General features: G+C 40.9%; 2 protein-coding genes across 11 annotated transcripts in view; one reads left to right on the plus strand and one right to left on the minus strand.

Annotated features, from left to right (window-relative positions):
- Positions 1-8201, plus strand: part of NPSR1 (neuropeptide S receptor 1) — a 135346-nt gene extending 127145 nt beyond the window's left edge. The window contains 4 exon segments of the mRNA XM_029233060.1: positions 1516-1593; positions 6879-7058; positions 7914-8014; positions 8154-8201. Coding sequence (XP_029088893.1) covers positions 1516-1593; positions 6879-7058; positions 7914-8014; positions 8154-8201 — 407 coding nt within the window.
- The window catches only part of DPY19L1 (dpy-19 like C-mannosyltransferase 1), a 259805-nt gene that overhangs the window by 103084 nt on the left and 141294 nt on the right, over positions 1-15427 (minus strand). For 7 of the 10 annotated variants that reach the window (XR_003795119.1, XR_003795120.1, XR_003795117.1 and 4 more), the window contains 4 exons: positions 10945-11129; positions 8637-8890; positions 7934-7992; positions 180-272 (listed from right to left, as the gene is read on the minus strand). The gene's annotated coding sequence lies outside the window, so the exon portion shown is untranslated. The remainder of the gene's footprint in view (positions 1-179; positions 273-7933; positions 7993-8636; positions 8891-10944; positions 11130-15427) is intronic. The other 3 variants (XR_003795116.1, XR_003795118.1, XR_003795122.1) reach the window with 3 other exon arrangements.

Below are 15427 nucleotides of genomic sequence, written 5' to 3' on the forward strand. Positions count from 1 at the left end.
AGATGACTCACCGAGGTCCAAACGCTTCCTACATTTTCTTGTTTCCGTGTCTTGGCTGAGGACGTTCCCTCTGCTTCACACATCTTTCCCAATCCCACGCCCCTACCCCCAGCTCTGCCTTGGGAATCTCTGCCTCTGCCACGCGGCCTCCTCTGCCTAACGGTAAGGGGATGGCTTACTTCTTCGTTCATAGTCGGTTTTTGGTTTTCGTCGCTCTCATCTCACCCAGCCGTGTGCGGAGTGTGTGCTCTTTCCTGCTGGACTGAAAGTTCCTAGAGAAGAGGAACTCTATTTTAGCCTATTTTGTTCGGTCCTTATCTCTTAGCAGATGTGCTATGCTCGGTGGGTTGGACTGGATTGAATTGGAGAGGGGGTAGAATAAATAGTGCAAAGGTAAATTTCACACCAGTTTCCATGAGGATTTAAATACACTTCAAACGTGAAATCTGAACGATGTAGTGAGGACCAGCGAGCACAGTAGTTGGCCTCTAGGGTATAACCGCCCTGCCCCATATGACTTAGGTGCCCTGGGTGGGCCTCTGACCTGGGCCACCACTAGAGTTGTGCCCCTTGAGCCTTAATCAATGGCACGCAGCTGAGGGTGTGTGGGGCTAGCATTCTATCCATGACTCCCTCATTGAGGGTATGCCCTGGGGCAGGTCTGCATATATCCAGAGAGAGGGCACCTTTTCACAATTTTCACAAAGGCACCATACGGTCTGGTAGAAGCCCTGACAGTAAAAACTCTCCCACAACATCAAGGCACCTTGTGTACAACATCTCCATCCCCAAATTTGTCATCTAACTACTCCTTCTACTAAGAATTATTGCACTGAATTCTGCCCATCCTAATCAATATTTGTTTTACCACTACTTCTTGACTAGAGAGAGGTTTATATTAACTCGTTCAACAAATATTTATTCATCATTCACTAAGTTTAGAGGATGCAGAAACAACAAAGTCTCTGTCTCCATTAAGCTTACATTCTAGTGGGTTCTTATATTTAACCCTCACACGTTTTACTATCAAACAACCCACATAGGCTTAAAGTTATAACCAGGCTCCTACTTGGGACAGGTTTTTATTATAGCCCCGCTTGAGCTTTTCTCGAGAGTAGGGTTTCTGAGTTAAATGAGTACGTTAGTCTGGGGTAATAATTCTAGGCAAACCGCTTTGCCCTAGGTTGCTGAAGGGACAAGACGGGTGTCTCAGCATCGCCCCCTGTGGTCACATGGCTAATTCCAGCTTCAGTTGATTCAGGGCATCCAGCCAAGCCTGTTGAGAGAGTCTGGATGTCCCAATGCATTTGCATTTTATATTAAGCTGCAAACTGAGCAGTTTCCAGCATCCAGCCCAGAGCCATCTTTAGGAAAATGTCCAAGGAGGGTCTTCCTGGGCATAGGTGAGGAAGATGGAAGTGGTCCCATGACAACTGTGGGTGTAATCTATGATGCTTCTATTGGCAGAAGCAGCATTTATTTTACCATTCTCCTTTTGTGCCTGCAGATGGAAAGTGGTGCACATTTCCAACTGAGGGCTCATCTCAAAGGCAAAAATCAACGCCATCAAGTATAGCATTGTCATCATTCTTGGTAAGCAACGTCCCTCCTTTTGTTGCAGAACTGTGTGGACATTCCAAAAGCAAATTTGTACCTAGAACCTGGTAGGTAGAGAGCCCATACAATTAAAAAATTTGTCTACGGGCACTTCTACCTTTGTCTGCTTAGATAAGAATATGTGGAGCTAATCAGTCCATCTATGCCTCCTTCAAGGGCGGACATTTGGTTTCTAATCACTCTCTTTATGAATATGGTTGTCCACCACAGCCCTGGGGTGCGTAATGTGGAGAAAATCAATTAGGACATAACTGGCTGAAGCTGATGCTCACCATCATCCCGTTGACCCAGTTGCTTTCCTGAAGGCACACTCTCCCCAGGGCTGAAGTCCATCAACCAGAGGAAGACAAAAGTGGCATTCCATTTCTTCTGGATAGTTAATGTCAAGGTCACTATAAATCCTTCCCTAATGGATGCCTTATCTTCTCTCCACCCTACTGTCGTCTTCCCTTTCCTTTTCCTTTCTCTCTACTCTTAACACCCATAAAGTCACCTCATCTCAGGAAAGAAAAAAAAAAAAGGTATTTCTAGAGTACCTAATATATGTCAGATTGGTGTACGTTCTTTGTTATTCTCAAACCTTCAAAATGTTCTCCCCCTTCCACCCTCTCAGTTAATGACCCTGATTCTTATTTCACTGAGAAAATACTCTATCAGAATAGAACTTCCTCATTCTCCTGCCTTCACATCCATGGACCTACCTGCATTTCTATCTGTCTTTTCTCCTATTACCATGGATAAACTGGCTCTTCTTCTTTCTAAATCCAAAATGCTCACTTGAGCCCTGTATCCCATTCCTTCCTGCCAACTCAAGATTTGCTTCTCCAGTCATCTCCTCACCCCCACAGATGTCTCCCTTGCCTGGATCGTATGCACACAAGCATACTGTAATAGCTCCCTCGATAAACTCTCCCATAACAGACCCTCTTTAACACTCTCTTTTCTAGCAGAACTCCTCCACTTTTCACCTCTCATTCTCTGGAGTCTATTTCTGTTAGCTTTCTTTCCTATTACTCTAGTAAAGGCATCCTTATCAAGGTCACCACAACCAACAAAATGCCAAGTATCAATTCTCAATCTTTACCTTACTTGACTTCTAAGCAACATTTGATTCGTCCTTCTTTGGAACACTTCCTTTGCTTGGAAATTATATCTATGATTTCTACTTGAAATCTCTGTGTATAATTTCTAATAAGCTTATCATACTCGACATGAAAACCCAGAAGTCTCACGCTCTCCTACCTCCTGCAAGATAACTCTTCCTCCTATTGCCCCCAGTTCAGTAAATGACAGCATCTTTCACCCAGTGTCCACACCAAAAACCTAAGAATCATCTGTCTGTCATGATTCTATTTCTCTCCCACCTCACATACCTAGTCCATCAGTAAGGCCTAGAGGCTTTACCTACAAAAGAGATCTCGAATCCAACCATTTCTCAGCATCTATGCAATTATTTTTTTGGTCTAAGCTCCCACCAACTTCTCCCTGGAACACTGCAGCTGATCTTCTCTTATTCCTTCCCTGCAAAGCAGCCAATGTGATCTTTTTAAAAATGTAAATCAGACACTATCACTACCCTGCAAACCCACATATAGCTTCCCATTACATTGGAATAAAGTCCTACTTTTTCCCATGTCTTACATGGCCTCTGTGATCTATGCCCCAGCCAAGTCTCCAGCCCCATTCCCCTGCTCTTCCCCTTTCCTATTCTGTAACAGTCATAACGGTTTTCTTGCTATTTCTTCAAAATGTCAACTTGTTCATACCTTGCACTGTTTCCCCCACCTGTAATGTTCTGCCTTCAGATGGTGGCATGGCTTATCCCTCACATCATCTTGCTTTCCAACAATACCACCTCTTCAGAAAGACCTCCTTGATAAGTCTTAAATAGCTCTCCTGTAATCTTTACCCTACCTTATTTTTCTTCATATTTCTACTTCTACCTGACAGTATAGGATAGATATTGATCTGCTTATTGTCTGTCTCCCCTGCTGACATAAGAAACCCATGAGAGCAATGACTTTTGCTTTTGTGTTCCTTACATTATTATCACCAAGGCCTTAGGGGGTCCATGCACACTAGGTGCTTAATTAATATTAGTTGAATGAATGAATGAGGTTATGCAAGAAGGAAAGGGATTTGTACCATTTCCTTTTTATTTAGCTCAAATACTACCCCTCCCTACCCTTCTTGCAGCTCTTGGGAGCTCTGGGAGCATAGCTCTCATGTTAGCTCTTCTAGTATATCAAATCACCAGAACCGTCCAGCTCACCTTTCTAAAATGCAGCTGCAAAATGCCAAACAGACCACAAACAGTGTGACTCAGCGAGCAGAACATAGTCACAAAACAACACTGCCGGCAGACCTGGGAATAGAGCATATACCACCCACCAGGGCTCAAAATCCTTTCCCAGAAGCTTCTGAAGTAGATCAAAGATTATCTTGCCTTCCCAGATAATCAGAAGCACAGATGCGCATTCCCTGGATGTTGAGTTAGGAAACATATCTTATACATGTGTTTCAGAGCCAATATAGCCTTTCGTAATCAGGCACTATATTCCCAGGCACTGGGCTCCCTTTAGTCAGAGAGCAGTGCTGTCCACAAGGAGGTCAGCCAGTGTCAACAGCCCAATCAGACCCAAACGCTCCTTCCTATAACAAATATTTTGTAATGCCCCTTTACCACCCTGAAATGAAATGTATACATAAAACTATCTAGTTAACATAATTCTTAAAGGATCAATATACAATAATATAAAGGAGGAATAGAAAGAAAATAATTTATAATAAAATAACACAGATTTCAATACAGAAATACTTGGGCACAGCCCAATGAAGTAGTAATAGCTCCAAATGAAAACCAATGCACGTGTGTTTTCATGCAGACATGAAAACTAAGCAGTATTGCTGCCAGTGACTTTATTTTCCCAGCAGGTGAGCAAATCCTGCTAAAGTTCCAAATTAAACAAAGTAATCTTTCCTCTATTTGCAAGGGAATTACACTTCTGGAAGACTCAGTATTTATTTAAAATATTGTGCTCATATATAAAACAGAGTTAGGTTTCTAGATTGGGATCATTATAAACAGGGTTCTCTGCTACATAACATTTGAAGGATGTATGGGACATGGGTGGGACTGCCTGTATCGTGCACGAGGACCGGTATCCCTAGGAAAACGAGAATCCTCCCCTAACACACACAAATACATAAACATGCATTTAAAAAATTCCCCCAAATGGAAGCTTTGCCCCTCCATGCCCCAGAACCATTATTCTGGGCCAATGCCAGGCTTCACCACCTGAGCCCAGAATGTTTAGTGGTCTTTGTGTTTGAATTGCACCGTTTTAATAGATTGCCAAGGTCTGGGGTAAAAAATGTGTCAGTCCGGGCTTCCCTGGTGGCGCAGTGGTTGGGAGTCCGCCTGCCGATGAAGGGGACGCGGGTTCGTGCCCCGGTCCGGGAGGATCCCGCGTGCTGCGGAGCGGCTGGGCCTGTGGGCCGTGGCCGCTGGGCCTGTGCGTCCGGAGCCTGTCCTCCGCGGCGGGAGGGGTCACAGCAGTGAGAAGCCCGCGAACCGCAAAAAAAAAAAAAAAGTCAGTCAAACCGTTACGGAGGAAAGTTGGTTCCTGCAGCCAGATGGCAAAGGAAGCCTGACTTCTCTGAGGAAAAATCTATGCGTGAGAAAGGGGGAGAAAAAGGGTGGAGAGGATGCAGCAAGAAAGTAGGGGAGCACATGTGTGTGTCCAGTCAACCCCAAGAAGGATTATCTCTGATCTGGGGTCTCCAGAGAAATAAAAGATAGATATATACGTAAAGAGATTATTATAAGCAATTGGCTCACATGATTGTGGAGCTGAGAAGTCCCCAGATCTATAGACCCAGGAGAGCTAAAGGTATAGTTTCAGTCTGAGTCAAAGTAAGAAGCTAGAAGATAGTCAAGCAGACAGAGTGACTTGCCTCTCACTCAGCCTTTTTTATTTATTTAAATTCTTTCCCCTAACCAGTGTTAGGAAGATATTTTCTGTTTAAAAAAATTTTATTTATTTATTTATTTTTGGCTGCGTTGGGTCTCCATTGCTGAGCACGGACTTTCTCTAGTTGCAGCAAGTGGGGGGCTACTCTTCGTTGCAGTGCACGGGCTTCTCAATGCAGTGGCTTCTCTTGTTGTGGAGCATGGGCTCTAGGTGTGTGGGCTTCAGTAGTTGTGGCACGTGGGCTCAGTAGTTGTGTCTCGTAGGCTCTAGAGTGCAGACTCAGTAGTTGTGTCTCCTGGGCTCTAGAGCACAGGCTCAGTAGTTGCGGCACGCAGGCTTAGTTGTCCGTGGCATGGGGGAATCTTCCTGGACCAGGGATCAAACTCATGTCCCCTGCATTGGCAGGTGGATTCTTAACCACTAGCCACCAGGGAAGTCCCACTCAGCCTTTTCATTGTATTCAAGACTTCAGTGGATAGAATAATGCCCACTCATAGTGGAGAAGACAATCTGCTTTTTTTAGTTTACAAATTCAAATGTTAATCTCATTCAGAAACAGTCTCACAGAAACAACCAGAAATAACATTTAACCAAATATGTGGGCACCCCATGACCCAGTCAAGGTGACACATAAAACTGGCCATCACACTCTGGCTCTCCATTTCTCATCCCTTTCCTCTGAGGATTTGGATCCAAACAGAAATCAGACAGAGTCTTACCCACACCAACTGATTTGTAAGAGGTATAGGGTGGGTGTTTTCTGGAGTGGCTGACTTCGAAATGGAAAAGAAAATTGAGAATCTTGTGACTTAGCCAGGCTGTGTTCCGAAACATTAGGTACCACACTTCGCCTCATCTACCCTAAATCAGGAGTCACCATCGGGGCAAAGTGCTCCCTTTTCTGTCTTTTCCCATAGAGTCTCCAAAGGGATTTGCTGGGTTTTCTTTCACACTGTGTAGAATGAGAGGCTAAGGCTATGCTGAACAGTTCCCAGCCTTTCAGTAATCCCTACAGTGGTCAAATTGGAGCCTCCCTTTACGAATAGAGAAGCTCCAGCAAATTTACTCAATTTTAGCAATGCATCTGTGGGATGTAATATATGTATGTGTAGATGTGTGTGTTTAAGTAAATATGACATTAATGTTAACACACACACAACTGTTCTAAATATTTCTGAGAGATTCCAGGTGCTAAGGAAGCTCCTAGTTGAAGCTGCAATCAGGGCCAACACAGAGGGCCCCCTGGGCTGTGGGCTGCTATGGTGCTAACGGCTCTTTCCTCCCCAGCCTTCATCTGCTGTTGGAGCCCGTACTTCCTCTTCAATATCTTGTACAATTTCAGCCTCCTTCCAAACACTAAGGAGCGTTCCTATGCCTCTGTGATCATTCAGAACCTGCCGGCCTTGGATAACGCCATCAACCCCCTCATCTATGAAGCTGTTTTCAGCAGCTTCATCTGCTTCCCCGGTGGGTAAGGGGCATTCCTGCCTGGGTCAGACATGGGGATGCCCACTGCAGTCACCTCCAACCTGTGTCTTCCTCATGCCAGAGCTCCCTGGCAGATTATAGATGAGACACTGGAGGGTCAAAAATGTTCCGCTAGTATGACAAATTCAAATCCAGCCTCATCCATGGCTCATGCTTTCTCCTATATTACATCACTTCTTACAGCAACCATCCTAATCGGGTCACATATAGAAGAATTTTTTTTTAGTTCAAAGCTTCTCTACATGAGTTGTCGCAATACAATGCCTTGGTGATAGCAGAACATGAAGCATTATTATCATTTTACAGATAAATTCAGGCTCACAAGGTTACATGACATTATTGAGATTATATGAATAATTAGTTGCAGAGCTGAAATTAGATCCCTCCCACATCTACTCAGTCTGCTGTTTTTCAGCTGTTTTTCAGCTGTTTTACTGCACAAGCTACAGGGAATAGGTGGAAAAATCCATAGGATATAGAGCAGTAGAATGGTTTCAGGTTTGGGTTTGATGCCCTCCACTGGATCTCTCCTCCATCAATTGACAAGATCTTTCAAGTCCTTCTAGAATTATGGATGGTAGCATTTCTCAATGATCCTAAAAATCTTTGATAAGTACTAGAATGGCTACCATCCCCTGCCCCCCCTTGCCTCTGGCCTCTCGCTCGTTGCTGCACTCCCCTCCCCTCCCCTCCCCTTTCCTCTTGTCTCCGTGATAGAATCGTAGAGTGGTTTCAGGATTGGGTTTGATGCTGCCATTGCTGATTCATAGCTACACGTGACCTAGGGAAAGTTATTTAACTTCCATAAACCTCTGTTTCCTCACATGTAAAAAGGGGCTAATAGCAGTGCCTACCTCTTAGCCAGTGATGTCTCTGTCCATTGGGCTCTGGTCCTGACCAGTAGGAAGGAGGGCTGTGAGTGGTGGGGAAGGAAGGTGAGCGGTATTACATATAAAGTGCTTAGCATAATATCTGATTCTTAATACAGTCTCCATAACTGTTAGCTCTTAACATCCCTACTTCCCTTTTCATCAGGTCAAATTATTTTTCCTCTCTGCTCTGTTCTTTCTCTAGGGAGCAAAGATCACGGGATTCCAGAATGACATGTCAGGAGAGAACTGAGAGGCATTGAGATGCAGATTCTGTCCAAGCCAGAATTCATGTAGACCCTGAGGCAGTGGTATTGCTAGGCTGAGCCCCATCAGCTCTCCTGGGTCCCCATCAGCACCCTGGGCATGTGCACGAAGCCTGAGCCAACTTCTCCACCCTGCACTTTTCATCACTTGGGGGATGCACAAGGAAAACACCCTAATGAGTGTGTGTCACCTGCATTGGCAAGTTCTAGCCAATATGAAGTCACATACTATTCACACCAGCCAGGAAAGATGCCCCGTCTTTCCCCACCACTCCCAGCTGTCCGTCCCACTGGTCAGCACCAGAATCAATGGACAGAGACTTCACTGGCCTAGGGCCTAGGCTTGGGCAAGCAGAAGGGACTAAAGAAGCATGGTACATGTGTCTTATAATTACAGTTTAAGAAGTAAATAAAAGTCTTACCTGGGCCTAGATTTTCCTCCCATTTTTGGATTTAAGTTTCAGTAGTTGTAGCCAAAGAGATGTTTGTCTTGAAATGCCAACAAATTCACTTCCAGGCATTGAAGCTTTGTATCTCCTCTGCAGATGGCCTTGGTTGGCAGATGGATGTGTTGGCAGCAGCCAACCTCACAGTCTCATTGTATCAACAAATGATTTGTAGAAAGTACACAAATGCTGGCCCTCCAGAGCAAGGTTGAAATTGAGGGGTACTTTCTCTGGTAGGAAAAGAAATAGTACAAAAAGTCATGGTCCCTGACCTCCAGGCTCTGAGAGTTGGGACCTGGGTCTCAACACATGGCTTTTCGGCTCTCTGAAGGCTCCTGCCTTTGCATTCTGCATTTAGGCCACTCTGGGCTCCATTCCTTATACCTCAGGGACACTTCTCTCTCTTTAGTTGGGAGGTGAATTCCTGTGGCTTTTCCAGGCATGATGTTGCTGTAAGATCTTTATCATTTTTGCATGTTGCACCCATTGTCTATCTAACACCTTGGCTGGGAAGCACTGGTGAGGCTTATTTTGACAAGTCCAGAGTTTGGTATATATAAGCATAATCCAAGTGAAATATGACTAAATGTTTTCTAGTCAACTTTTATCATCAGATTTTTCCATAAGTGGAAGTGGAATAATTTAATTTGATTATATATACATCCACACCCACGGCTCTGGGATGCGCGTGAGCTCCTTATTTTTAGCCTTACATACATTCTTGACATTAAAATCTCCTTGGCAAAACCCTTCTTCCCAGAATTATTCTGAGCTTAAGCCTTTTTTTTTTTTTTTTTTGGTCTACTGCTAGTGGAGTTATTAAAATCTGCAATATATTTTAATAGCACTCTATTCCTCATTATGGTGTCAACCCAAAGATTTCACATTTAAGGTCATAGTGGCATTTTTCCCATAAACTCTCTTTCCAATTCCATCTGACCTTAGGGGAAAGTATTTCTTAGCCAGAAATCAGATTCCTCAGTCACCATCTCTCCGAATTATTTTCTGAATTTGAAGAGACTGAATAATCTAGTTGTACGTCCATAGAACAGTTTTGAAGGCTGCCTTCCTTTCTGTCCAATCAGTTAAAAGTGAGAAACCCTGGAAGCTTTGAGTGGTTGAGAAGTGCTTTTTGACATTTCACTTTAAATCAAGATGTGCCACAGAAGACCCACAGAATCACTGCTAAAATAACTGCCTGCATGGGAGCCTATTAACAGCAAAATCTGGCGGCTGTCCTCACGGGCAAAACGGGAGGCCTGGGTTCTTTTGACAGATGCTTTCAATCTCTGTCAAGCTCTGGTCTGCAAAAGACATTACAAGCCTACCTCACCCATCAATAGACCCTGAAAGTTAAGGAGAGAGTTGAGTGAGGGGCTTTGTGCTCCTTAAAAACTGTGAATGTGATTTTGTAGTTGTTGTGGTGCTGTGTCTCCCATTCCCAGTGAAGACTGGAGATCAGTAAGATGATGGTACAGGCTGCTGCAAGGTAAGCTGCCATTAAAATGAAACTTGCTTCATATTGGGGTGGATTCTAGAATCTTCATTCTCATGTATGTTCTGAGCTTGAGGAAACATGATTTAAACATTGAGGAACACTGGTAATTGTTCCATAGTCTTATGACCTTGGACAAATTATTTAATGTCTCTGGGCATCAACTGTCTCATCTGTAGGATGGGAACAAAATAAGTCTGGAGCAGAGGGTCTTGTGGGTTCTTTAGAGATACAGGTTCTGAGATTGTAAAGACTTAAATTACATCCAGAGAGTCAGAGCTTCTGGAATTTCTTCCCCAGGGGACCAATGACTGTATGACTCAAAGCTGAGTTATTTGCTCTTTAGAAGTTGTAACTTCCCCCTCTATCACCATGAAGTGAGAGAAACATCATTTCCTAATTGGGAAATACAGTTTGAGCTCTTGGAGAAAGTGAGCAGCTTAGTGCTGTGATGTCACCGCTTGTAGCCTTGGATGCCCAAGTTGGGGCAGAGAAGCCAGCAGGGTTCTATATAAAATAAAGGTGCTTACTTCCCACATCAAGATGTCAAAGAAATGGTTACATTATCTCATAGCTTTAGGCACAGGTGAAAATTTAGGATAACGAGAATAAGTGTGTTTAATATATTTAGCCATGCTAGAGAAAATGTGTCTCCGCTTTACTGAACTAAATTAAATATAAATGGTAAAAACTTCTCTACTTTCAGGGCTTGTGTTGAGCATAATTTAATGGAAGTTTAATTTTGCCAAGCAACATCTCCCACTTTTTCCCCCCAGAAACTGGTAATACCTTTTTAATGGCTTTAGTTTGTGATTATGATGAGAAAAAACGTATTCCTTCTCAACCAAACAAACATGCAGCTTAAATTTGCTTCCTCATTTCATTTGGACAAATCTGTACATCCATATACAGAAAGGACTTTGCCTCTTCCTTCTGCATCCACAGTGCCAAAAGGGACCACAAGCCTGGGTCTGCTGGGGAAACAGGAAAACAAAAATATTTTGGCAGGATATAAAGCAGTTCTGCTCTTCTAGGATCATCTTGGGTGAACTACAGGGCTACTGGCAACTACAGTTCTTTTATCATCATCTGAATATACCTCATTTTATATGCAGATCTACCAGTGTTTTCTGCAGCTTTTCAATTGTATTTGATTGAAAGGAGATGGTCCTGTTTAGGGGCCAACCTCCTCGCTTTTGGAAACCTGAAAAACACATGCTTCATTTCTCTGCAGTTGCATTTTAAGAATGCATTATCCTCAACAGGGCTGGTTTGGTTAACATTTTTAAAGTGCAATTCCACGCGTATAGAATGTTAAGGTGGATGGAGGCTTGGGTCATGTAGTCTCATGGTTTTCAGTCTGCTCAGGGACCCCCTGAGAAGTCCCAGAGAGGTGACTCAGTATTCATATTTGTACACACAAAAATAGTATATGTGTAAGTCTAGAAGAAACTAAAGATAGTTAAATTGCTTAAAATCCTTGAGTTACCTGGAATGAGGGCAGAATATAGATTACCATTAGACATTGATACACCAAGAATGCATGTTTTAATTTCAAGAATCCATGTTGTAATCACTAAAATAATAGAAATAAAGTATATAACTTCGAAACTAAAAGAGAAGAAAAACAAATGATAAAATCACTCTAGCAGTCCAAAAGAAGGCAAGAAAAAAGATACAGGAACATGAACAGCTGGGACAAATAAAAAGCACATAGGAAAATGGTGGATTTTCTTTTGTCCAAATATATCAGTAACTGTAATAATGTAAGCAGATTAAATGCTCCAGTTAATAATCAAAGATCGTCAGACTAGACTTTTGTTTGCAAAAGACATGCCTAAAACACAATGACACAGAAAGTTTGGAAGTAAAAGAGTGGACAAAGGCATTCTATGGAAACAGTACTAAAAGAAAGCTGGTGAGACTATATTAATAAAACCTAAATAAACTTTAAGGCAAAAAGCACTAGTAGAGTTAAACAGGGACATTTCAAGTGATAAATGTTTTAGTTCAATAAGATGATATAATAATTCTGAATTTCTATGCATTTACAATATGGCCTCAAAGTATGTATTCCAAAAAGTCAGAACTACCAAACAAATAGATAAATCCACAGCCGTAGTGGGGAATTTTATCACTCTTAATTCCAGTAATTGAAGCAGGCAAAAATAAGGAATGACCTGCATAACTGGAACAACATGAGTAACACAGGTAGGTCACTTTATCTTACCACCCCAGAGTAAACAGTCTTTTCAAGCACATGTGAAGCAGTTATAAAAGTTGACCATACGCCAGGCCATAAAACAGGCTTCAAAACTTTCAAAAGATTGAGGAGGCTTCCCTGGTGGCACAGAGGTTAAGAATCCGCCTGCCAATGCAGGGGATGCAGGTTCAAGCCCTGGTCTGGGAAGATCCCACATGTTGCGGGGCAACTAAGCCCGTGCGCCACAACTACTTAGCCTGAGCTCAAGAGCCCGTGCTCTGCAACAGGAGAAGCCACAGCAATGAGAAGCCCGCGCACCACGACGAAGAGTAGCCCCCGCTCGCCACAATTAGAGAAAGCCCACGTGCAGCAACAAAAACCCAACGCAGTCAAAAATAAAAAAAATTTTTAAATAAAAAGCTTTCAAAAGATTGAGCTCATATAGTCTGGTTTCTCTGATCACAATGCAATTATGCTAGAACTCAAGAGCAAGAGTATAACTAGAAAATTACCATATGTTTGGAAATTAGGAAATATGTTTCTTAATAACTTATGGTCAAAGAAGAAAATACATGAAAGTAGAAAATAATTGTACTGAATGATAATGAAATTATATCAAATGTGCGGGATACAAACTAACACTAGAAAGAAGAATTTTTCTTCTTTTCCTTTAAGTCAATGAATAAATCATCTATCTTACGAATGTAGGAAAATTCACCAAAATAGACCCAGAGGAAATATAAGGAAGAAAATAATAAGAGTAGGAGTAAAATAAATGAAATAGAAAACAAACATATGGGAATTCCCTGGTGGTCCAGTGGTTAGGACTCCGAGCTTTCACTGCCAAGGGTGTGGGTTCAATCCCTGGTCTGGGAACTAAGACCCGGCAAGCTGTGCATAGCATGGCAAAAAAAGAAAAAAGAAAACAAACATACAATTTTAAAAGCTCAAAAGATAAAATTCTGTTTTTTGAAAAAATAATAAAATTATAAACCTCTTGTGAGACTGGCAAAGGAGAAAAAAAGAGGGAAAGCACAAATAAGCAGTATCATTTATTTTAAGGATATCACTGTAGGTCCTAAGGTCAATAAAGAGATAATAAAAATATATAATGATCAAGCTTATACTAAAACAAACTGAAAATATAAATGAACAGGACAACTTGCTATAACTGACAGAAGAAGAAACAGAAAATATGAGTAGTAAGTATCATTACTACTAAAGAAAGAATATGGCTTCATTGGTGAGTTCTACCACCACTGAAGTACAAAGCAACTCCAATTTTATACGGTCTTCAGGAGGCTACAAAAAGGGTGACTTTTAAAATATTTATGAGACTAAAAAAGCCTTAATGCCAAAACCCTACAAAGATATTACCAAAAGGAAAATTACAAGTGAACTTCTGTCATGAAAATTAAAAGTTCCAAATAAAATGTTAGCAAACCAAATCCAGCAAAATATAAAAAGACTAAAGCATGTGGCCAAGTTGTATTCATTCCAGGAATGCAAAGCTGGCTTAATATTAGAAAAGCACTTAAATAACAAGATTTAGCACAAAATTACAAGATTGAAAAAAAATCAGTGTAATAGATACAGGAAAATGTTTGATAAAATTACTGGGCATTCAGGCATGATAAAAGATTTTCAAAAACTTGAGATAAAAAGAAATTCCTAACTCTAAAGGCTATTACCAAAAAACCTAATGATAAAACTTTGAGGTGGTCCCTTTGAAATAAAGAATGAATGAGTAAAGAATGCCAGCATCATCACTTTTATTCAATATCATATTGAGATCCTAGCCAATACAGTGGAGCAAGCAAAAAAAAAGAAGAAGAAAGGTGTAAGAACTGGTAATGAATAATAAAAATCAGTATTATTGATATAAATGTATAGTAGAATATCAAAATAATATACAATTATTAGAATTATTAATTCTATTATAATTCTAAATGAGATAAATTATTAGAATCATGAGGTTTAGTAAGGTTGCAGAATACAAAATCAATATACAAAAACCTACATCATTTCCACACGACAGCAACAAATAAAATTTATTTTTTTAAATTATTATTTACAATCCTTAAAAGATGAAGTTCATAAATGGTATATAAATCTCTATGGAGAAATCATAATACTATTAGGAGGTATTAAAGAAGAACTAATTAAATGTAGAAATAAATACATCATGATTATTATTTGGAGGACTGAATATCATAAGATCATCCATTCTTCTCCAATCAATCCATAAAATTAATACAATGACAATCAGAGCTCCAGCAGGAATTTTATAGAACTTTACAAGGTGCCTCTAAAAATTTATATATAAAAGCAGAGGGCCAAAATTAGCCAAGATACTCTTGACTAAGAAGAAAAAAATGGGAATGTTTGATTGACCACATACCAAAACTTATCACAAAGCCATAATAATAAAAGTTGTGGTATTGTGTCAGAATAGACAAATTAACAAACACAACAGAAAAAAGAGTCCAGAAAAAGATGTCCACATATAGGAAAACTTGATTTATTTCACAGATAGCATTGCAGAGGAATGGGAAAAGGGTGCTCCTTTCAATACATGATGTGAGGACAATTGTGCATTTACATGGGAAAAATTGAAAATGAAAGCCTGGTGGATTATATGCAAAAGTGGTTCCAGGTGGATTCTGGATCTAACTGCATGAGACAAAATGCCTTGAAGAAACAATGTAGGAGAATATCTTTAAGATCTCTGAATAGGGAAAGAGTTCTTTAAAGAAAACAAAAAAACTGCTGCTCTAAAAGGAAAAGACTGATAAATTTGACTACCTAAAATTAGAAACTCTGTTCACCAAAAGACATCATAAAAAGGGTGAAAAGGCAAGCTACAGAATGAGAAATGATATTTGCAAATGACCAAGATGTAGTAGTTAGAATACATAAAAACTCATACAAATCAGTAAGAAAAGACAATAGAAGGCAGATAGAAAAATGGGCAAGGCTTGACTTCAGAAAAGAGATTTTCCAAATGGCCAATAAACACATGAAAATGGATGTTAAATCTCATTAAAAGTCAGGGAAAAGTAAATTAAA

Source organism: Monodon monoceros, unplaced genomic scaffold (genome assembly GCF_005190385.1).
Source record: "Monodon monoceros isolate NGI ecotype Baffin Bay Population unplaced genomic scaffold, NGI_Narwhal_1 Super_Scaffold_2, whole genome shotgun sequence".
Taxonomy (NCBI): Eukaryota; Metazoa; Chordata; class Mammalia; order Artiodactyla; family Monodontidae; genus Monodon; species Monodon monoceros.